This window comes from Gossypium hirsutum, chromosome D11, assembly GCF_007990345.1.
Source record: "Gossypium hirsutum isolate 1008001.06 chromosome D11, Gossypium_hirsutum_v2.1, whole genome shotgun sequence".
Taxonomy (NCBI): Eukaryota; Viridiplantae; Streptophyta; class Magnoliopsida; order Malvales; family Malvaceae; genus Gossypium; species Gossypium hirsutum.
The window spans coordinates 14190371-14214267 of record NC_053447.1 but is presented as its reverse complement, the minus strand read 5'-3'; the positions used below and the strand labels follow the sequence as shown (position 1 = coordinate 14214267).

General features: G+C 31.4%; 2 protein-coding genes and 1 long non-coding RNA gene across 4 annotated transcripts; 1 reads left to right on the top strand and 2 right to left on the bottom strand.

Moving 5' to 3' along the window:
- Positions 1 to 946: 946 nt before the first annotated feature.
- On the bottom strand, positions 947 to 4941 carry LOC107924656 (transcription factor PIF1). Of its 2 annotated transcripts, XM_016855197.2 has the most exons (8): positions 4476 to 4941; positions 3494 to 4391; positions 2770 to 2868; positions 2612 to 2677; positions 2461 to 2526; positions 1737 to 2093; positions 1499 to 1562; positions 947 to 1339 (listed from the first exon to the last, which is right to left on the bottom strand). In XM_016855197.2, the coding sequence occupies exons 1-8, from the start codon at positions 4568 to 4570 to the stop codon at positions 1335 to 1337; spliced, it is 1650 nt and encodes a 549-aa protein (XP_016710686.2). In that variant the 5' UTR covers positions 4571 to 4941; the 3' UTR covers positions 947 to 1334. The 2 variants fall into 2 exon arrangements, with proteins under 2 accessions (XP_016710686.2, XP_016710685.2); XM_016855196.2 differs by having other exon boundaries at positions 947 to 1562.
- A 9022-nt stretch (positions 4942 to 13963) lies between these two features.
- LOC107924729 (chaperonin CPN60-2, mitochondrial) lies at positions 13964 to 18832 on the bottom strand. The gene is made up of 18 exons (XM_016855308.2): positions 18635 to 18832; positions 18514 to 18538; positions 18295 to 18426; positions 17868 to 18027; positions 17366 to 17541; positions 17146 to 17241; positions 16848 to 16952; positions 16632 to 16718; positions 16461 to 16550; positions 16286 to 16366; positions 16133 to 16201; positions 15862 to 15939; positions 15677 to 15772; positions 15430 to 15529; positions 15243 to 15346; positions 14568 to 14673; positions 14345 to 14423; positions 13964 to 14245 (listed from the first exon to the last, which is right to left on the bottom strand). Exons 1-18 carry the CDS (start codon positions 18670 to 18672, stop codon positions 14140 to 14142), a joined length of 1728 nt encoding a protein of 575 aa, XP_016710797.2. The 5' UTR covers positions 18673 to 18832; the 3' UTR covers positions 13964 to 14139.
- A 3249-nt stretch (positions 18833 to 22081) lies between these two features.
- LOC107923337 (uncharacterized) lies at positions 22082 to 23139 on the top strand. The gene is made up of 2 exons (XR_001691572.2): positions 22082 to 22153; positions 22931 to 23139. It is a non-coding gene; the product is annotated as an uncharacterized lncRNA (long non-coding RNA).
- Positions 23140 to 23897: the final 758 nt, after the last annotated feature.

The window sequence follows — 23897 nt, the reverse complement described above, 5'->3', positions numbered from 1 at the left end:
TGCAATATGTTCCTTCAGTATTTGACAACTAACACCTTGAAGCGAGTATTTTGAGAAGGGAATAAATGTGCGGATGCATTAGCTCAATGAAGTAGTAATCTCAGTTTACCTCTCTCTTGGGCAATTTAAATTTTTATAATTTACCTTCTCCCTAGTTGGTTTAACTCCTACCATTAGCTGACAAGCAGAGGTCAAATGACTTTTGTAGTCAAGTTTTAATAAATTATACTTCTATATATATATAATTTTACCTGATGAGTAGGGTGAATAAAATAATTGTGATAATTTTATATGGTAAGCAGGGTGAGTAAAATAATGACTAAAATTGTTGAATAAAAACAATCCGTCCCTCTCGTTTGAAGTGAAATCATTCCAAATTTATAGTTATATCATCTATAATAATAATAATAAAATCTGCATGAGTAACCCTGGGAGGGCAGCCATAACAGTTGACATTGCATAACACCCTAGACAAAAGGCTCAAACTTGGCTGCGGTTAAATTCTATAATTAATCCTATAAATTTCAAATCCAAACGTGCGATGGCATGAAATAAACGGTCAATAAAAGCAAACGCTACATCAAAGCACAGTATAACATGCTAAATCATAAGAAAAAAAAAATCTATCTGAAATTCTAAAGAATTCATGACAGAAATTATATACATTTTTATATAATTAAAAAAAAAGAAACTCTAAAAGAATTCAGAATTTGTTTCTGAAATTATATTTTTCTCAGATATTATAAAAATAAAATTACTAAAAGTTAAAATTTAAAAATACTTTTTGATTAAATTAAATATTTTTTAATTAAAAATTGACTAATAATTACAAACTCATGCCTTATAAAATTAAAGTACAAGCAGTAATAATTCAGCAAATTCAGTTTAATTGAATCAGAAACAACTTGGGAGAGAAGGGGTGGCGTTGTCAGCAAAATCAGAGTCATCCCACCAACCACAATACGTCTTTATTTTTCTTATTTTTTCAAGGTTAAAATATATCATAACCTTCGTGTACACTTCACAAATTTAGAATTTAATACCTGTACTTCAAATTTTTAAAAGTAAAAATACAGGGACTAAATTTTAAATTTACGAAGAGTACATATATTTAACTTCCCAAGCCTCAACAAATAGGAAACAAACTATAAAGAGGAATATGGGAAAACTGTGGGGGAACTATCTCCATAGCAACGTGATAATTACATGTTAGCTGCGTTATAATAATGAATTGCCTAGTTGAAACCTAAAATAGTTTATCTCAGACAAACGACAAAACATTAAGAAAGGCAGAGGAATCCTTTCTGGACTCTGGAGTGAGCCACGCAGAATTTTCAACCTGTACAATTCACACCAACTTCAATCTTTTATTATTTCAAATGCTTTTTATGTTTTATAGATATGATTAGAATGGGTACGGCATGTGCTCTGTCTTATCATTTCGCATATGCATATCAACAACTTGTGATGATATGGAACTAGAAACTAATGGACCTACCTGTTGGGTGATTCTCAACTTTCTCAGCTCCCCTTCTGCTACTTGGCTGGGCCATTGCTTGACCCTGTCAAAGGTGAAACTCGTAATTAGTATGTCTCAATGTGATTGAGGTGGTGTTTTGTCAGAATCAGACATCTTAGGAAGAAAATTTTCTTTAAGATATTGTCATGAGTGAATCAAATCAAGCCTAGAAATAGACATGAATGCCCTGATTTGGAGGCAAGATGACATGCATTACCTGTGGATGGGGTATTTGCATAGTTTGGTGAAGACCAATATACTGCTGGGCCTGGTTTAGGTTTTGCATGACAAGCGGGTTTGGGATGGGGTCTGATTGATTGCTTGGTTGGAATCTTGATGGGTCAGGAGCTGGAACTGATGGTGGCATATGAAAGGCTGGCATAGGAATCCTTGGACCCAAATGAGCTGCAGCTGCCGATGTTGGTAATGCTGAACCAGCCACAACGTTGGGAAATGACATCATTGGCCGAATTATTCCCATATCCATGCCCATACTCATCCCAATTCCCATTGGGGATATATACTGCTGAACACCTGGAAACATTGGGACCATGCCACAACCCATAGACATCATCTGCAGAAAGATTGTTATGCACATTATTGATTTTTGGTAAAATGAATTCCATAAATCCCGAAGCTGACGTTAGTCCAATTTAGTTTTCAGCCATTTTTGTTTCTTTCTCACAACTCATTTTGAGTTATTTATTAAGCATGCTAACGAATCAAAGGACACTTAACGCAATTATGCCAGAAAATTTTCTAGTGTTGATTGTTGATCAAGGGCTTTTTAGTGTTGTAGCATTAAGTCATGATTGATGACCCACACGACTGAAAAGAAAAGACACAAGTTAATATTGTTGGCATTTTACACCTATAAATAGAGTTGAAAGAAGAAAACTTTTTGGCACATCTTTCATTAACCATAACCAAATAATACATACCTGAACTTGCATCTGAAGTGATTTCAAGTAATCAATTGCATCATCCAGCATTGAAGCTTTATCTGACTGAGACTCAAAAATATGGAATATGTCAATAATGGCAAAGAGAGAAATGTACAAACAACTCCTAAATGGTCAATGACAAACAAACCTTGTTGCAACGAGGTATAAGTTCTTGCAAAGCCCTCATCTTTTCATTTATACGATCCCTGCGTCTCTGCACGTAAACGCCATGTAACTAACCAGAAGAAGAAGAAGAACAAATTCAATAACACTACTCTAATTAATGTCAATATATAAGATACTGACCCTCTCGGAGAGGTTATGGACCTCTGCAGCACGAGACCTTTTTGCAGATGTGGATCCACGCGTTTGTTTCTTCGTGTCAGCCGATTCAAACTCAGCATTCTTTGGCAACATTAATAAAAGCTATCAGTAAAAAGTAAATTGAATTTTGATATAAAGAAAAAGATGAGTAACATTTGGGTGATCTATACTAATGAAAACCAGCTTAAGGCTGATTCTTTCAGAATTCCCATGCATCCAAGCTACGTAAACACTAGACTAAAGGATGTCTTAATAAAAAATAAAAAAAGAAGAAGTTTTAAGCCAATTAAATACATTTAAAAATTATAAACATTTTTTTAATCTAAAAAAATTTACTAAATGATATCTTAAAAGGATGCCCAAAAAGAAAAAGAAAATCCAAGAGCCAACTGACAAACAAGCATTGGGTGTAAGTGCAAGTGTAACAATATTCTCATTTTTAATTAATAAAGTCCAATTCTTTTCACTCCCACTTGATACTGCAAACCTCTTTCCTCCTCCAATCATCCAACTCATGTCCACCTTTCAATTATGTCGTACACGTGGCGTTTCTACAGTTCCCAAATAATGCACCAAGTGTCCAGTGGTGGCAGTGAGCCAGTAGTGACAAAGAGAAGGGTGCTCATGTTTAAAGACGTTACCCAAGGCGCACGTTAGCCGAGACAGCAGATAACTTTTTACATTTTTAAACTCCAATAAAACTAACCTCGCTGTGACATTCGGCTTCGTCCAGTTCTCTGCCTTTACGCTTCCGGTCTTCAGCCGAGGCCGCCTTTTGAGCCGTAGGTTCAGCGCTAGCACTGGAGCCTCCAGGTGATGATGTCACGGTGACCTCGCACGTGGCTAAACTGTCTTTGTTGGCACCCAGTCTGACGTCAGCTGATTGCAAATAGGGTACTCCAGCGGCGCTCATGTTGGCGTTGGCATTGTTGTTGTTGTTGTTGTTCCCGCCAGATGCCGCCTCAGTGTTGCTTGGCATAGCCTGAGCGGCTCTCGATTCAGGAGCTGCCGCCGGAGTATTGCTCGAATCAACGACCGTCGATTCCCCCATTACATTCTTCGAATTCGAGAGTTCAGATTGCTCCGTCCTCGCCGTTATATGCCTCGAGAAGTGAGAGAAGTTGTGGATCCTTGCCGGCTCCAACTCATTCCTCCTAGCCGGCGGTACCGGGGGCCTAGGAACTGATTCCTTAGCTGAAGCAGAAACCGAAACTTGAGAAACTCTTTTAAGTATAGGAGGAGTGGAAGTTGCCACAATGGAGCTCACGCAAGGTGCGACGGCAGCGGTGGGGGAGGAGGAGGGAGGATAGAGGAGATCAGTGCAGAAATCGTGGTCGAAATTTGCGTCGCTGATAGGATAGTGAAGCCACGAAGCCATTTCATCTTCTTGCATGAAGAGATGATCGGTAACCAATTGCTGTTGCTCTTGATGATGATGACGACGATGCTTGTGAGATGGTGATGATGACCGGATCTCCCTGGGAGCCGAATGATCGGCGTCGAGAAGTTTGAACGACGGCAATTTCTTCATAGATCGTTGATTTTGGCTCTGCATAACAACTTGTCCGTTTTGCCACAACAGCTCCATGATTTCATCCTCTGGTCTGTTTTTGTATTTTATCAGTTCACAATTTTCATAGTACATGAGATTAAAAAGGAAAAAACAGAAGAAAAAAAATGAAGATTACCTGGAAGGAGGCTTTTCAACTCGAGTTAAACTAGAAGGTGAAAGGAATATTGCATAATCGTCTTCCATTTCGAAATCTGGAACGCTGTGATTCATCCTTTATATATATATATATGTATGTAAAATTAAAAATAAAAAAGGAAAAGGTCACCTAATTGAACTATTTAAGCTAAGAAAATCGAAGAATTGTTTCTCTGGAAATTATTTTGAAAAGAAAAAAGGGAAAAAGGGAGTGTTATCTTCGTTGAAGTATGTGCTATACATGTTTTAGCAACTGGTAATGAAATTGATGGTGAAGAAAAAACTAGACACAAAAAAAACAGAACTGAAAATCTGAATCCATGTGTCGCCTACTGCTGCTGTCTTATAGCAGCGTTCAAATAAACATAATTTTTCCGAAGATTTTTCTGTCGGCTGTAGGGTTTGTTTTTGTAATAGAAAAGATAAAGTGTTCTCTCACTTCCCTCTTTGCATTTCGACAATACGTATGATTAAATATATAATAGTAATTTTATCAACATTAAATTATTATGCAAATAATGTTTCCATTGTGTTGGTAAATTTGAGGTTTTATCCTTTTTGACAATTAAAATTTAAGTTTTATCATATGTAAGTTTTTCAAGTTATTTTGTATTTAAATTTTATTATACGTGGCTCTGTTCCATTCTAAATTTGAATCTCACCATGTGCAAATGTCATATGTATATTTTTCTCATATTATTTTATGTTATGTGTGACCCTATCTAAATATATTTTGACTTTTAATTCGTTGTGTTTTTGTATTGAGTTTATTCTAATTATAATTGACTAGATATATTCTAACTAATCAAAACAAATTTATTTTTTATTGTACTTGTACTTATAATTTTTTTAAAACTATTAAAATTATTATAAAACTTAGGATAGTATTTTATATTGTTTGATGTTTAATACTCAAATTACTTTTTTCCTTTTTTTAATTATGAAAAAGATAAATGATTGAGCAATACGTATTTTTAAAGCTATATTCCTCTCAAAGAGGAAAAATGTTTTCTTAGTTTTATTTTAAAGAAAACAATTTTTTAGTGCATAATACCTCAAGTACCTTACATTTATTTTTTGAAAATAATCGGTTTGAATACATCTGAAACAATCAAGTAAGAAAAATAATTCTCAAAAGCAGCTAAAACTAGAGAGGCCAAACGGCAAAAGTCATCCCGAGAATCAAAATTCATCAATGGAGAGTGAGTCAGGAGCGGAGATTGAGGTTATCTTTAGATAAATAAATAAAATCCTCAATCTAATGAATAGGACTCAGACACGCAGAAACTCATGGCGACTCTATGAAAAAGCAGTCTGATGTTACGAGATCAACAACCCTTAAAGACGCGTCTTCAACTCATAACCGACTCAAGAACCTTAAATTTGAATACATATTACATACTACACTCAATATTTATCCGTAATTACCCCTACCCCTAGTTATAATAATATGTGTCCATAGTATCACATATTAATCATACTTAATTTTTATAATTGTTTTACAAGGATTGAAATAGTTGGCAAGTTAAAGGGTCTCCTCTTTCCTGCAGCATGGACTAACTTTTGTGCCAATCAAGTTTTTTAATAATTTAAATTTTATGATCAACTCTTTTGATCTAAATATAGTGGCGAACTTTAGTCAATAAATAAAGAAGCAAAAATACAATACATTTGTGATGACTGATGATAACGACAGCATAGATAATCAAATTTAATAAAAATGTGTTTTATTTAAACTATAATATTTGATCCATTATTAATACAGTTTTTAAACTTTAGACTCAATAATTGACAAGTATTTTATAGGAATATAGTAAAATAAATTAGTATTTAGTACACTAATAGTGTGTCGTTTTTATTCGAAAAATAGCCTTAAAAATTTGTTATATGTCTCCTTTTTAAAATATTTTTTTTGGGTGCAATGAGAGTACATTTTACTCCCAAGAAGAAAACGTAGGTTTGAACATTAAAGACAACATTGTTGGGAGGAGGAGCCATGAACTGTAAAATAAATATGCATAACATTAAAAATATTTATTTTTAATATTTTATTATATTTTTAACTCATATATAAACAAAATATATGAAATGTAATAATTATACGTCCAACGTGGCTCATCTTTTGTATTCTTAATTTTGGGTCAAACTCGTGAAGATATATATATTATTAGAGTTTGACTATTAAATATATATATAATATAACAATATTATTAAAAAATGAACTAAATACATTTATAACATTAAGACACGTTTTTTAGCAAGACTTAAGATTCATTTATTCGCATCGACTTTGATTTTTATAAGTCAACATGATTTGCCTGGTGGTTGATAAATTCAATTCCAGATATGGACATTTAAGGGCGGTCGAAAGGGGACTAACATGGCAGAGGCCGGGTGTGTAAATTTCAGATAAAACTTAATTAATTAAGTCGAGGGTTGGTTAATAATTTTTTAGAAGTTCGGTTAATGGTAATTCGGTTCGAAATTAATCAGTTAACCGAATTTAATAAATAATATTATAATATATAAGTATTCGGTCGGTTCGGTTAATTTTTTGAAAATATAAATTAATTGGTTGGTTAATTTTTTATATGTTTTATACTTGTTTTAACAAAAAATAAAAAAAAAACATATAAATTTCGGTTAATTTGGTTAACCGACCGAATTAACCGAAAAAGTTCGGTTCGTTTAATTTTTTTTGAAAAAATTTCGGTTCGGTTAATGATAGTTCGGGTCAGTTAACCGATTCAACACCCCCAACAGAGGCTCCAATTTCTCTTTAAATGAGAAATTTAACTTTTTTAACTCTTTAAAATTTATAAAAATTTTAAATTAGTACATAATAAAATTATATTTCAACTTTAAAAATAAAAATAAAAATAATTTTATTATTTAAAAATTATTAAAATAATAAAAGTAAATTTTAATACTCAAAAAATTATATAATTTAATTTTGACTTCACACATGTTGATACACTACTATTTTTGTCATAAAAGTTTCAAAATAGACCCTTGATTTAATATATAATTGAATATATGAATTTTAATTTGCTGCAATTATACACGTGAAATTCTAATTGTGGTTCCAAAGTATACTTGAAACTTTAATTTTGATTTAATCATACACATTTAAAGAAATAAATACATCAATTTATTTTTATATTGGATAAATATAATTATTTATGTATGCAATATATAAACATAAAATGATGTTATATCAACAATTGTGTTAATAATTAAAATTTCATGTATACAATTGCACATTAAACCATAGTTCATATATAGTTTTAGTATTTATCCCATTCAATTTAGGGTAAACTACAAAAATAGTCACTTTTGTTTGCCTCAGATTATATTTTAGTCACTTATGTTTGAAATATTACATTTTAGTCACTTTACCATTAACCTTTGTTACCTCCCTAACGGCAGTCCTACGTGACAGTCTAAATGGGTTTTAAATGTCAATTTGGATGCCCTACATGGCAGTCTAAATTAAATTTATTTAATTAAAAACCTATTTTCATCCCAATAATTGGACATCTAAGTTGGCATTTAAAACCTATTTGGACTGCCACATAAGACTGTCGTTAGGGAGGTAACAGTAAAGTGACCACTTCGTAACAAAACGATAACTTAAGTGACTAAAATGTAATTTGAGGCAAATAAAAGTGATTATTTTCGTAATTGACTCTTCAACTTATTGTATTAAGTTTATATTATAAGTATATTTTGTTGTTTAAATAATAAATTATTTTAGAATTACAATTTTATCTATATATTTATATAATTAAATTTAAAGCTTATTTATTTTGGAATTAAAGTCGGTTGGCCAACTGGGCCGAAAGGTCCTAACTAGAGGTGATCATGGGCTGGGCCGAGTTCAGGCCTGGCCCAAAAAAATTTAGGCCCGGGCCCAGGTCGGCCCGGCCTGGCCCATATTAAATTTCACAACACCAAAAAAGTATATATTTAATATATATATTTGATTAAAAATAAAAAAATATATATTTAATATATAATTCGGGCTGGGACAAGCTTGGGGCCAAAAAAGTTTTACCCGAGGCCCGGCCCGTTTTTTAAACGGGCCTCATTTTTTTGTTTAAATCCAAATTTCGGGCCTATATTTTTACCCAAACCCTTCTATTTTTCGAGCGGGCCATCAGGCTGGGCCGAGTAGCCTAACCCATGATCACTTCTAGTTCTAACCTTTGAATGGGTTTATTTTGATGGTCTTAAAGTTGCATCAAATAATGTCAAGTTCTTTTGACATTCTACCTTATTTATGTTTACAATTTTGTGTTTTAGTAATTCTTTGAATTGAGTGATTGAGAAATTAACTCATGACATCAATTTAATTAAAGATTTAATATTGATATAAATACTATTAAGTTTATTAACCAAAATTAAGTGATTTTTTCAAAAAAATTATAAAACCATTGAAAAACAATATCATATTATTATATTTATTGTAATAGTTATTAGTTGAACTATTATTTGATGGGTGAAATTATATTTAGACATTAAACGAAGAATTAGAGAAGAGAAAGAAAAATGGATGCATTGCAAGGCGTGAACACGTTGCGTGGGTGGGGGCGGGCAGTGAACCGACAATTTGCAAATTGGCAGCGGCTCCCACTTATCCTTCTCCTTTAATTAAGTGCTGTCCCACTTGGTCGGCTCCTCTTCTTCTTTTGAAAATTTTTAGGATTGAATCAATTACATCATCAATTCCACGGTTGTAATTTAATTTAGTCGTTTTTGTTAAAGCCTGTGCAATTTTATTAGGATCTTTACAAGTCCAGCAATGTGATAGAATGAAAGCAAGAGGTAATAAAGACAAAGTTTTTAAGTATTAATCTTGAATACGAGGCATCCTATTCAGATTAACGATTTTCAAAAAACGTCATCCATGCAATGATCGAAGCCAAAAAAAGCCTCACAAAACTACCTATTTCGTTGCGCACAATAGCGGCGCATCCCATATGACCACTCTCGACAAAAATAATGCTGTCAATATTTCATTTAAGTTTTTCCAACAAACGTCGCCTCCCTCAACCGCCGGACACAAAATTGACTAAGAGGAATGAACCATGCACCCCCAACCTGTTGGTAATACAAAAGATTATTTTCATTTGTGGATTGCAGAAAATATTTTCTGTATATTTTCGATTAAGGAAAATTTTTTACTATTTTTAGAAATGACACTACTAATTTACTATTTTGTCCTTTAGAAAATTGTATAAATAGGTCATTCTCTTCATTTTACACCGAACACAATAAGAGAATCAATTTCTTTTTATTCTATAAATTTTGATGTTATGTGAAATTACATGAGAGAAACTTTGTCTAGAAGATTGGGTTTTAAACAGGACGTCTGTAGCCTCTCTAATCTTTCCTAAGAATTGAATCTAGTGTGGTTTCGATAGTTTTCTTCTAGTTTATTTTCTGATCAAATTTCCAATCAACTACTTTTGTTTTTCGAATTCGATTGCTTTTCGAGAAAAGTAATACCAATTGTATTCCACCTTCTTTATTCGGGTGTGCAAATATTGAAGTACTGTGTTAATCTTAGGGGGCAACGCCCATTACACGGTTACACCAATTAGAACGGATTTACTTTTAAGACAGTAATTCTCTCACGACACAATGATTGTTTTATTTATTTACACTTAATTTAATTTCCTGTCAAAACTAACGATTTTATTTTGCAATAGTATATTTCCAAGATAATCAACACCGTAACATAATACACAAGCTGATCGACTGTCATAAAAATCTGTTTCCAAATGATCACATTTCTACTAAACTAAATGCCCCTGAACACGCCTACTCTTTTCATCTTGCTGCTCAACCAACATGCGAGCAGCAAACTCCTTAACCGAATCATTGATAGGTGCTAAACCAATTTCCTACCAAGGGCAATGAAACAGAATTACTCATGGTGTCTAGATTCTCCACTCTCATATCATATTTAACTAGATAATAACCTACCCATAATTAAGGTTCTCAAAATCAATTAATTTCTCGAATTCATCTATCTAATAGGCTCAATTAACTCTGATCCTCGTAATGTAAATAAAAAATATGTATAAATATTATAATAATATTTTAGGAAAAACGGTAAAATTGATATTATAGGTTTTGACATAATGTTTAAAACTATCTATAACCCCTCTCCAACTTATAAATAAGAAGATAATGTACTTTAGTGTACTTAAACCCATGACCTCCTGCATTAACAACAATGCCCATGCCAATTGAGCTAAGACTCAATCAACAATTTAAATTGATTTTTATAGATTTAATATAAAACTATAAACAATATTTATTTGTAAAAAGAATGAGTTTTTAGTCATTACCGACTATATTTTATTTAATTGACTTGTGATTTAACTCGGCCAAAAATTTTAAGTATACATACATATTTGAGAATCACTATCAATACTTCAGTATAAATGTCTGAGATAATCTTTTGTTCCATAGTCCTGGGACTATTTACAATCTGTCAATTAAGAATTCTCATATGTACTATTATTAACAAATGCCTCGAAGACGTAGTTATTGATTCTCTTAATAAATCATAATTACAAGAAGCAAACACATTAACGGTGAGTAGACTTGTTCATGGGTCGGGCCACCCAGCCCGGCCCGAAAGCCCGCCCGACCTATGGGAGGGTTTGGGCATATAGGCCATAAAAATGGGCTTGGACAAAAAATAAGGCCCATTTAAAAAACGGGTCGGGCCTCGAGTAAGGCATTTTTGACCTGGGCCCGGCCTAACCCTAATTCACTAAATGACAAAAAAAATCTATTTTTTAAATATTATTTTCTTATTGTTTTCTCCTTATTTTGCTACCATTTTACTATTATGTTGTTACTATTTTATTGTTATTGTTTGGATATTGTATAAAACTTATTTTATTGTTAATTTTGTTATTATTTTAAAGACATTTGTTAATTTTATTATTATTTTAGAGGCATTTGCTTGTCAAGTTGCATCTATTTTAGTGTTATTTAAATATGCATATTTTTAAAAATTTATTTTCAATTTGTTGGGAAATATTTATTTTGATGTTTTTAGTATTTTTGATGAATTATATATATTTTAAAATTATATAAAATTTAATATGGGCGGGCCGGGTTGGACCCGAGTTTTAACATTTTTGTCCAGGTCGGGCTTGGGCAAAATTTTAGGCCCATTTTTCGAGTTGAGTCCGAGCCTAGTAAACAGGCCTAAATTTTTAGTTGAGCCCGGTCCGGCCCATGCACACCTCTAACGGTGAGAAATTAATAAATTGTATTATAAATCAGAAATTAAAAAAAAGTAAATTGTATTATAAAAGTTTTTTTGACTTGGGAATTCTCAAGTACATTTAATAAATCATTAAAAATTTACATTTTTAATAAAATGAAATATTCAACATTTAAATTTTTAAATATGTTTGATAAATTTTTTTTCAGTTAACACAAAAGATGGTTAGAGGCAATTTAAAAACTAAGCGACGGTAATTCTATAGATTTCCCGAGATATTTATAAAAAAAAATGTTGAATAAGATTAAAATGAATTGTTCTGATAAAACAAGATTAAATTTAATAAATAATTTCAAAAAAAAAAAAGAATTACTTTTATTTAAAGCATAATTGCATTGAGTACTTAACTGTTATTAATACACCAACAAGTTTTTAATTTAAATTCAATTTTTGCAAATTTCTTTACTAAAAAGTTAATATTTAAAATTTCAATTTATCAAACAACATTTTAATTTTTAAATAATTGACTCGTCATTTATTTTTGGGGTAAATCTTAAAACTATACTTAAACTATGGTTTACTGTGTAATTGTGTATATGAATTTTGATTTTGTGCAATTTAACACATGAAATTTTGATTTGATCTAATTTTTGTAAATTACTAACACAATTATTGATATAACATCTTTTTTTTTTTGATTATATATTGCATACATAAACAATTATATTTATCTAATATAAAAATAAGTTGATGTATTTATTTCTTTAAATGTGTATGATTAAATCAAACTTAAAGTTTCAAGTACAATTAGAGTTTCACGTGTATAATTGCACCAAATTAAAGTTCATATATACAATTGCACATTAAATCAAAGTTCATGTATAATTTTGAGATTTATGGCTTTATTTTTTAAAACTCTTTTAATAAATTTACCATTTAAAATACATCTTTTTTTACTTATTATTTTCACCCACCAATGGATCAAATTTGATCCAATATTTATTAACAATTTTAAAAGAAAAAAATATAAACGTAATTTGTACAAATAATAAAATAAGAATTAAATTCAATATTTTTGCATAGTAACATAAGTAAATTTAGATATTTACCAATTTGCTTTCTCATTCAGAAGTATCAAAAGAAACTTAGTGATCTATGAATAAAGTCACATCTAAGATTTGTAAGAATTGCACGATTGAAGAACAATGTTAGGAAATTAAAAATGGTGGGTGTACTTGGGAAGTAGGGATTGTATCACATTAGTCCATTTACTATTAAATGAATTAATTTAATCATTATACTATTAAAAAGAATAAAATAAAGTGAGATTGAAATAGACCGTATAAAAAAAATGGCATTTACTATTTAGTAAATTTAACATAGGTTTTGTAAATAATCATTTTTTGTTTGGAATTAAAATGCAATTGAAAACAATAATTTTCAAGATATTTTTTATACAATAAATATTAACTCTGCTACAATTTAATTATTTTCCAAAAATACTATAACCAAATTAAAAGCAAAGAAGTGTGTGAATTCATTATTGAATGGCCCAGACAAATGTGTACGTACAAATACAATGCATCAACAATAAAAAGATTGTTGCATTAAATATGTATGGGAATGGGAGGATAGCAGAGTAGTTTATATATTTTCCTAGGTTAAATTTTTCGTTTAATCGTTTAATATACAGTACTTTAGATTGATATGATGGATATATCAAATCAGTTTAAAACTTTATATACATAACAAATAAAACGATTATTTTACAATGATAATCTTAACAAATAAAATGTTATATGAAACCAGTGTAAGTGAATATATATACATATAAAAAGAAAATAATCTTATGTTTCTTTTGGGTCTCTCATGTTATCACCATGAAAATAAATTAATAAAATTTTCTTGCATTTTATACTTATTCACTGGGTTTTGGAAACTTACGCATTTATCACACATTTTTTACTTATTCACTGAGTTTTGGAAACTAACGCATTTATCACACATTAGAGAAATAATGATGTAATAAAAATTACTATCTCTTAAAAAGGGAAATAATACTCATAAGTCAAAATAAAAATAAAATATTTCTTTTAAAGTTGAGATTTGAACCCTCTCGAGTCAAGAGTTTCGCACTCCATTATCTGTTAGCATTAGGAGCAAAAGTGATACTTCAAAAAGAATATTATATTAACTTAATTGGGGGAATAAAGACGGATTCAAATTTATTATATGGATTTTACTCAATGAATAAAAGCCATCCCCTTGCCCAGTCTGGGGACCTAAAGTAAATTATTAAATATTCTCTTGTTCTCATCTCATGTTTACAAGGCTTCATCATATAAAAATTGTGTCTTAACAGAGCAGCAATGGAGGTACCCTGTGAAAGCCCTTAGTAATCTAGACCGCCCATGCCGCCTGCGGTGGCTGCCCCTTCCTTGTCATCCTTTGGAAGTTCAGTAACAATGGCTTCAGTTGTGGTCATCAATGAACTCACACTGCCATTCCACAAGTAAGATTAATATCACCAACGTGCGCAAGAGCTCTAAATATATATGAGGGAAACATCAAATAAAAGTTGCATGAAATAAAATCACCTTGCAGCATCTACCAAGGCTGTTCTTATGACTTTCAAAGGATCGATAATTCCAGCTTTAACCATATCTACATACTCACCTGATATAAATGCAAATGCACAAAAGGGTAAAAAAGTGATCCTCTGTGTTTCAACTCACAAGAACCAATCTTTTGAAACCAGAAAATATGTATATTTTATTTAACAATATGTTGTTGGTAGAAAGTGAATAGAAACAAACAGACCCTTGGCAGCATCATAACCGAGGTCGGGATTGTCCTGTTCCAGTAGCTTTCCAACAACCACTGCACCCTCAACTCCAGCATTAGATGCAATTGTATGTACAGGCATCTGTGTTGAAATAGAAAAAGAAATGATTATACAAACTGTAAATCCATCTCTCTCAACCATTACATACACTAGGCCACTTGCCATCAACTATATTCGCAGTGTCTCTGTCTTGAAAAATTAACTAATTCCACTAATCTAACTAATATTTGTTCAAATTTTACTTTAAATATTAAAAATATCCCTGTTTTCTTTCTTTTTCCTTTTTCATAGTAATAGCTATCTTTATCACAAAACCTTTTTAAACAAATGGTAATTAAGTATAGTTTAAAATGTTTAACATGTACGTATAACTTAATTAAAGCTTATTTTGGCCGTGAATAAATATAATTTTGAAATTAATTCAAGTCTCATTAATTTGTAGCTGAATGAAAGAATGAATGAAAAACAAAAATGCATTTATCTTTTTCATTTAGAATTATTTTATCTTAGGGGTTAAAATGTGTTTTTTAACCAAATCTCAAGGAGATAAGAGGGTATTTTTCAAACTAAAGGGGTAAATGTATTTTCAATCAAATTGCTACCCCAACTGAAAAGAAAAATAAATAAACAGAAAAACAATGAGTTGGAACCTTAAGAGCATTTTGGATGATCTGAACACCGATCTTCTGATCAAAGTTTGCAGTCTCCAGGTTTTCAAGTTCCTTAGAGGCATAAAGAAGTGCAGCACCACCACCTGTGCACAGGAAATTATTCATATAACACATGACACATAAATCCAACAAAATCAACCATTGCAATGCCAAATTGAAAGCTTACCAGGAACAATTCCTTCCTCCACAGCAGCTTTCGTGGCATTTAGGGCATCGGTAACTCTATCCTTCTTTTCACCAACTTCTGCTTCACTTGCTCCTCCAATCTACAAAACAAACTTCCATCAGTGCATCAATTTGAAAAGAACAGTTCGAGGAGAAACAATCAAATTGTTTTGGGGTATTCACATGGAACATTTGCATTTGGCACATTCGAATAAAATTTGACAAATTATCTTGCTACAGTAACTAACCTTCAAAACTGCAACGCCACCAGAGAGCTTTGCAAGCCTCTCTTGTAATTTGTCCTTGTCGTAATCAGAAGTGCTTGATTCAATTGCTGATCTTATCTGCAGCAATTATTATAAGCCATTAATCGAATAATACTTATACAAACAAACCTGATAGCTGTCAAAAAGATGTGGAAATGGTAACCAACCTGATCGCATCTTTCTTCAATGGTAGCCTTGTCTCCAGCGCCATCAAGGATAATTGTGTCATCCTTTGATACTGTAACCTGCAGCCCAAAGAAATCAGCTAAAGTGCTATTCCCACAATCAGACACCACCCCCCCCCCAAAAAAAAGATAAAGAACATAGATAGAAAGAGAGAGAGAGAGATGTTGAAAGAAAGAAGGCCGATTCTCTTTACTGCTGCAGCATGAAATCATATCTCTATACTAACAAGGCAAAAATTATTGATTAACGAACCTTTTTGCAAGAGCCAAGCACTTCCGCTCCAACTTTCTCAATGTCAAGACCAAGTTCTTCAGTTATTACCTATGAAGAAATCATGTGTAAGGGATAGGATGGTTAGGATTCTATTATAATGTAAAATCTAAAGTTGAGGGAAAGAGAACCTACCTCGCCCCCGGTAAGAGCAGCAAGGTCCTGCAAGCCAGCTTTCCTATTTTCCCCAAAACCTGGGGCCTTAATGGCACACACCTTAAATACCAAGCACAGTCAGCAAAGAAAGAACCCAAGCAAGAGAATCTATAATAGACACAGTTTCCCTGGAAAAGTAAAAATATATATATACCTTGATTCCGGCACGAAGCTTGTTCAGAATGAGAGTTGCAAGTGCTTCACTTTCAAGATCTTCAGCAACAATTAGTAAAGGCCTTTGCTTCTGGAAAACACAATTTATTGATCTAAGAACGTGATAAAATGATACAAATTAGCAATTTTTTCCTCAGATAGAACTACTAACCGTCAAGGACAATTCCAAAAATTTCACCAAAGCAGGCAAGTTAGAGATCTTTTTCTCATGGATCAAAATAAGTGGGTTCTCCAATTCCTGGCAAAATAAGACCAATTGTCGGTCACCGGATTGTGATGTTTATATGGCAAAAGGAAAAGGAAGTCCCATTAAACCTACGCAATATGATGCTAGTAACCACCAAATATTTTGCCAAAATACACTTACACATTTCTGGTTCTTCTGGTTGGTGATAAAGTAAGGGGATATGTAGCCTCTATCAAGCTTCATTCCCTCAACAACCTCTAATTCATTGTACAAGGTTTTCCCATCCTGAAAAAAAGAAAAAAGGGAGAATTAAAATTCATAAATGCAAATATGCCATTCAATCAGACAGAAAATTTGCTGCAAATAAAGAACATGACTCAACTGGTCAAGGAAATAGATAAGCAAGAAGATTCGAGGGGATTTATAAGATTTCAAGTAGCATAAATGGGATAAACTGAAAAATCCAATAATAACTTACAGCAATGGTAATAACACCTTCTTTGCCAACTTTCTCCATGGCCTTGGCAATGAGCTCGCCAATCTCCCTTTCTCCATTCGCAGATATTGTTCCAACCTTCAGAGGAAACAATGATGTAATTAATACTGAAAACAGAACACCTCATAAGCTCAGCGGCCAGTGCTGTAATAAGGTCCAGCCATCCATTCTAGGAACAAATGCTATGTTCACTGAAGCAAACCTGTGCAATTTCCTCGGACGTGCTGATCATCCGCGCTCTACTCTTCAAGTTGGTCACAACTGCATCAACTGCCATTGTGATTCCTCGTCTGAGGTCCATGGCATTCATTCCAGCCGCCACTGATTTACATCCTTCAACAAATATTGCGCGGGTAAGGACTGTTGCACAAGTGGTGCCTGTGACCAAGAAAAGCGGTACCTCAGTAAGAACTCCCATTTTGATTCCATTACCATTATGCTTATGCACACTCAGATCCTCCCATATTTCCAACATCATCTATGGTGCCATATAACAATAACTAAATAACCTTTTTCCACAAAGTAGGGTTGGATGAAATAGTGCCAGGACACTGTACTCTATTCAAATTCATAGCCTTTGTAACTTCAGTACAAGTGAGTTCTTTTCTGGGGTTTCCATCCATTCCATTAGGAAAAGAAAAACATCCAAATGAACAAACATGATTTACTAAATTAGTAGGATAGTGTAACAAATGAACCCTTACCATCACCAGCAACGTCATTGGTGGCATTGGCAACCTGCTTTACAAGGGAAGCACCAATGTTTTTCACTCTGTCTTTAAATTCAATGCTCTTGGCTACAGTAACACCATCTTTTGTCACCTTAGGAGCCCCGAAACTTTGTTCCAAAACAACATTACGCCCCTGTGCAAAAGTCAACCAAAGAAAGAAACAAGCATTAGTTAATTACCGCCTAGCACCAGGGCCCAGGCCATGCCTGGAAGGAAACTCGATAACTTTTTGCATCAATCAGTCACAACAGGAAGTAATGAAGATAGCCTAATAATCTATAGCCCATTAAAAGGGGCGAGTTAAAGGACAATCAGTAAAAACAATGTCATGAAACTTGAACTGTAAATCCCAATAAACAAAAAAAATGACATCGATTTGAAAAGAACAGAAAGGACAGACTTTTGGACCCATGGTGACTTTAACAGCATCGGCTAGCTCTTGAACGCCGCCAAGCATCAATGCTCGTGCTTCTACACCAAATTTGATGTCTTTAGCCGCATAGTTTCTACTCCAACTCAGTCTAGTACCATTCTGTTACGAAAAAAAAATCCATATAACACAATAAAAGAACACAGTAAACCGCAAAAAGAATTCAGAGTGAGAACTATATGATCTTACCAATTGGATTCGGTTCTTAGCCAACCTAGAGGTCAAAAAGGAGCAGAAGTAGTAAGTATTCAGAAGAACACAACAGAAATTATTAAAATAGGAGAAAAGAGATAGAGAGAGTGGTGGTTACCTGGCTTTGGAGGCGAGGGAAGTGAGATGGCGGTACATGGTGGCGGAGTTAGCGGCGGCAAAGGCAAAGGAAGTGAGGAAGTTCTAGGGTTGAAGGGAGGTTTTAGAGGGAGAGATTTGGAAGACACGTGGCGCCTAAAGGCCTTTTAACTTTTTTTTATAAGGGGTTTAGGTGGGGCATCAGTCCTCCAGTCGTCAAGGCCCAATGGGAGGGAAGTGATAGAAAATATTAAATATTTATTTTTAAAATTAAAATAATTAACCACACTTTTTATCATCCCCTCATATTTATAGATTAAACTTTGATGATTTCCTGTACTGATTTGATGGTGATTTAAATTTGAGTCAGGTTAATTATATTCTTGTTAGGGTTTTATTCTCCTTTTATAATTAAAAAAATTTAAACTCTGATATTATATTTTTATATTGTTTTTATAGACTACAATTTTTTTTCTTTTGTTGGAATTTTTTAAAAATTCACTTGCCCATTTTAATATTTTAAACATGTTTAATAATTATTTCAGTTTTTAATGAATATAAAATTTTAATAGAAAATGTTAAATAAGACAAATAAGTAGGTTAGCGTATAAAATATTAATAAAAATTTCAAATAAATTATTTTTAATGAGATATTTAAATTATTATATTTATCATATAAATATTATATTAATAAGATTAAAATTAATAAAAAATAAATCATCTTTTAAAAATCAATATTTATTTTTATCTAAACAAAATAATTATATTTAGTACTTATATTTACTAATTTACCAAATAATTTTTTTAATATAAAATACATTACTTATAAAATTTAGCATTAAAAATTTCAATTATCAAACACATCCTCAACATCTCATCAATAGTAACATCAATTTAGCTAATCATATTGTATATAAAAATTATTAAAAACATATAAAATTAAATTCTTTAAAAATTTTAATAAAAACCAAACTAAATTTTTGTTAAATGATAAATTTAAAAATTACAGTTTGTTAAATTCAAATATATTTTTTTATTAATTTTATATAAAAATATAAAAACACTTAAAAAATTATTTTACCTTTTTGGCATAATTTATTTTACTTGTAATTTTTAAAAAAAACTTGTATCTTATTGTAGTTTCTTTATTACTGGTTTTATTAAATTAGTAACACTTAAGTTAATATTATTAATATTTTATTTGTGATGGAATTGTAACTTTGCAAATCAGGGTCCTTAGGAGAAATTGCGCATAAATAAAAGTATGTTATCATTTCAAGATTGTCTCATTGAGTTAAGAGTTTTTTCTAATTTGATTTAAATAATTAAATTAAATTTATCTTCTTCTTTTTTTTTTAATTTTAAATAGTAAAATTAATTAATTTGATAAGTCAAAATCAAGCCAAACCCAAGCTCTATTTTAAAAAGAAAAATCTCATCAACACGGTTGATAATTTTTTATTATTTGATAGCATTAAATAGTATATATTTAAATATTACAGCAGAGTTTTAGAGATACTAATTAGAGATTTTAATTTCTTAATTGATTCAATGTTTCATATATATATATATAGTTGCACATATTTCTAGAAATATATACTTTTGAGAGAGTTTTTCCTCGATACATTAGAGTATTTATCTCTAATTTTATCATGATATCAGTTTTTTTATCCGATTTTTAGGATTTCTTTTTCTAATTTTAAAATTTGTTTCAAAAACCCTAGAAACACAAATTTGGTACTGTCTACCCTAACTTTATTTTTTTTTTCTCTCACCACCTCTTACCGTTGGAGTCGGAATCCACTCGCCGACGAAACCCCAAACTCCAGTGACTAGAAGACCCATGAGTAGGTCTCACACGCCGTCGCAAGCTTCTACAGCTTTGGTTCACGCGTCGTGCGTGGACTTCACCTGTTGCCACCATGTTTTATTCGACGTTGTCATGTGCTCTCTGCTCCCTTCCGGTCATTCTCCTCTAAGTGGTGGTGTTTTTTGGCTAAGTTTTTTTTTTTTTATCTCTTTTGTGTTCTTTTTGGGTGTTCTTTTCCCTAATTTTTCAAGTAATTTTTTTTGGGTATTAGCTGTTTTTCCAGCCTTATGTCTAAGGACAATAAGCTCGTGATTCCAACCGATAATTCTTCGTTGTAAATTAGTCCTGTGAAGCTTGATGGACATAATTACCTTGCTTGGTCAATGTCTTGTTTATTGTTTATCAATGTAATGACCCAAAATTCACAAGCACCGAAAAAGTACATTATCGGGCCTCCGTCTTAGTAAATTGAGTTCTAAAATAATTATTAGATATATTTATTAGACTAGTTGTGTGTTTAATTAGGTATTAATTGGGTGAATTTAGTTTAATTAATAGAAATTAAGAAAAAAGGACTAAATTGATCTAGGGGTAAAAGTTGAATTATAGATTAATAAAAAAGGATTAAAATGACAATTAAGCCATTAATAAGAAATGGGACGGTAAAGTGATAAAAATCTTAGATTTTTATGCTTTATATATATTATTTTATTATATATTATATTATATTATATTGTATTGTGTTATATTATATAAGTGAAAAAAAAAAAGATGACAAATGTATGGTAAATATTGAAGACATGTGTAATAGTAATAATTACATGGGTACACTTGTAATAAAAATAAATATGTGCTTAATTAATAAGTAAAAGATTTTTTTTAATATATTATTAGTTAAAATAAAAGATATAAAGTAAAAGAAAGAAAGAAACAAAGAAGAAAAGGAACAGAATAGCTAGAAAAGAAGCAGGGAAAGAGACGAAAACAGGGGAAGAAAAGGGGAAAGAAAAATAAAAGGGAAAACTAAGGATTTAAAGCTTCAAGTTAATTGGTAAGCTAAATTTAGCCCTTTCCTCTTCATTTTGATATTTTAAAAGCTTTAAAACAAAATTTTGTTGAAGTTAAGTGGAGGTTATGGAAGTTCATAGGTTTTTGAACATGATTCATTTTGAACAAGTTGTTAAATTAGGGGTTTAGTTGATAGAATTTTTAGTTAGAATAGATAAAAAGAATGATTTGTGAACTAAGTTGTAAGTTTTACATAATTGGGATTAAGTTATAAAAAGCCTTAAATTAGGGTTTATGTTGAATAAATGATGGAATTGAGGGTTTATTTGATAGAGTTTCTAGTTAGAGCTGATAAAAGGATTAAATTGTGAACTAAACTATAAGTTTTGAATTTTAGGGATTAAATTGAGGAAAATTCGAAATTAGTGAAAAATGCTGAAAAATTAGTAGATAAATTTGGATTTAGAAGGAATTTGAATAGAAATAGAGTGTGAATTAAGTTAGAAAAATAAGTAAGCTTAGTTAGAATTAAATTGGGAATAAGTAGGAATTGAATAAAAATTTTATTATTATTATTATTGTTAATATAATTATTATTATTATTATTTTAATGATTATAATTAAAAGTGAAAATAATTATTATTTTCGTAGCTAACAAGGAAAACGAGGCATCAGCATCTAAAGGAAAAGAAAAGATCGTTGAGGAGTAAACGCGTATTCCGGGTTTGTATTACTATAACTTAATCTATTTAATAAATGCTATATTGAAATTGTATTCATGAGACATTTAAAGGAAGGTAAGTATTAACATTTGAAATTAAGTAAGAATATGTGTATATTGAATTATATGTGAATCGAAATAATAAATGTTTTGTATTGATTGAATATTTGAAATTGTTGTGGAAATGAATTCGAAATAGGAAAAGTAAAATAATACCCTATTAACTTATCGGACTAGATTGAATACAAATGGCATGCCATAGGATTTGTGATGTGATGAGGAGATTTGTAGTTCGGCCGAGAAGATGACTATGTTATTAAATGCTTCGGTTTATCCGAAGAGGCATTAAATGCCTTATTGGTGTGTTTGGGAGGTTATGATATACTGGTGTGTTATGAAGGATTTAAATTATTTCGGGTGTGTTTAGGTTGGATATTTTGGTGTGTTTGGGTGGAATCCGCGTATCTGTCAGAGTCCGAGCCTTGTTAATAGGGTAAATAATTGAAATGGAAATTTGAAAATGAGATTAGTTGATTTGACACTATTGAAAAATATGAGAAAGAATGTATGATATAAATTATGAATTGATTTAGTATGTAAATATTTAAATATATAAATTTCAGATTTATGGAATGATATATGAATATTTATATTTAGTTTAAAGTGATTTTTTTAAAGACTATGGTCAATATTTGAAATTTTATTATTATTAAATAGTTTAATTTATAGTAATACCACTGAGTATAAAATACTCAGCGTACGGTTGTTTCCGTGCGCAGGTTGAAAAAGGGGTTAGTGTCTCGGTTCAGCATCCAGGACAATCCCGACTCCGACATAAAGATTTTGGTGATATTTTCTTCCTTTAAGAGAAAGTGGCATGTACATAGGATTTATAATAGTTATTTTGGCATGTTATATAGTTTTGTTGTAAAGTAAGATATTATGTGTTTTGATGATTATATTAGAAAAATGGTATAAGTTTTTTTTAGCATTGGTATCAAGTTGAAATGGCTTAGTTAGTTTTATGTGTTAATTAGAAATGATAATAGGATTTTATTTACTTAAGTTGTTATGTCTATATGTCAAGTAGGATTAAGTATATAAATGCCTTGGTTGAAATACTGAAATTGGGTTGGTTATATTTGAAATTTTGCAGGGGGTTTAATGTAAAAATAAGTCGAAATGCTGCCGAAATTAAAAAAAAATGAATGAAATCAATTAGTACAAATTTATAACAATTTATGAAGTATTTTAATATGTTGGTTATTTATTTAGAATTATTTGTAAATTGTTTGATATGTCCGGTAATGCCTCGTAACCCTGTTCCGACGACGGTTTGGGGTTAGGGGTGTTACAATCAAGGCTCGTGGCTTGTAGGGATACATCATTAGTATAACGTCGAAATCTAAACTCACTGATTCAACATTTAGTTAGTGGGATTCAACGAGCTCTCTTGTTATGGCAAGGCGTATCAACTCTATGCAACCCAATATTTCCAAAACTTATTTGTTGCTTGATACTGCAAAAAAAATTTGGAATGTTGTTGCTCTCACCTACTCTCGTGTTGGGAATGATGTACAAATTTTTGAGTTTCAAGATAAGGTCCATGGTACAAAACAGGGAAAGCTAACAATTTCTCAATATTTTGCTGAATTAAGTGGGTTGTGGCAGGAACTTGATTATTATCAAGATTTTCAAGTGTCTTGTACTAATGATGCCGAAAGGTTTTAGAATATGGTAGAAGAG

Excerpts from the sequence above, each read along its gene's own strand:
- LOC107924729 (XM_016855308.2), bottom strand. The coding sequence starts at position 18,672 with ATGTACCGCCATCTCACTTCCCTCGCCTCCAAAGCCAG. Across the intron at positions 18,427-18,513 it reads CTAAGAACCGAATCCAATTG|AATGGTACTAGACTGAGTTG; the intron begins GTAAGATCATAT and ends TTTTCGTAACAG. Across the intron at positions 14,424-14,567 it reads CGGTTATGATGCTGCCAAGG|GTGAGTATGTAGATATGGTT; the intron begins GTCTGTTTGTTT and ends CATTTATATCAG.
- LOC107924656 (XM_016855196.2), bottom strand. The coding sequence starts at position 4,570 with ATGAATCACAGCGTTCCAGATTTCGAAATGGAAGACGATTATGCAATA. Across the intron at positions 2,527-2,611 it reads TTATACCTCGTTGCAACAAG|TCAGATAAAGCTTCAATGCT; the intron begins GTTTGTTTGTCA and ends TTTGAGTCTCAG. Across the intron at positions 2,094-2,460 it reads CACTTCAGATGCAAGTTCAG|ATGATGTCTATGGGTTGTGG; the intron begins GTATGTATTATT and ends ATCTTTCTGCAG.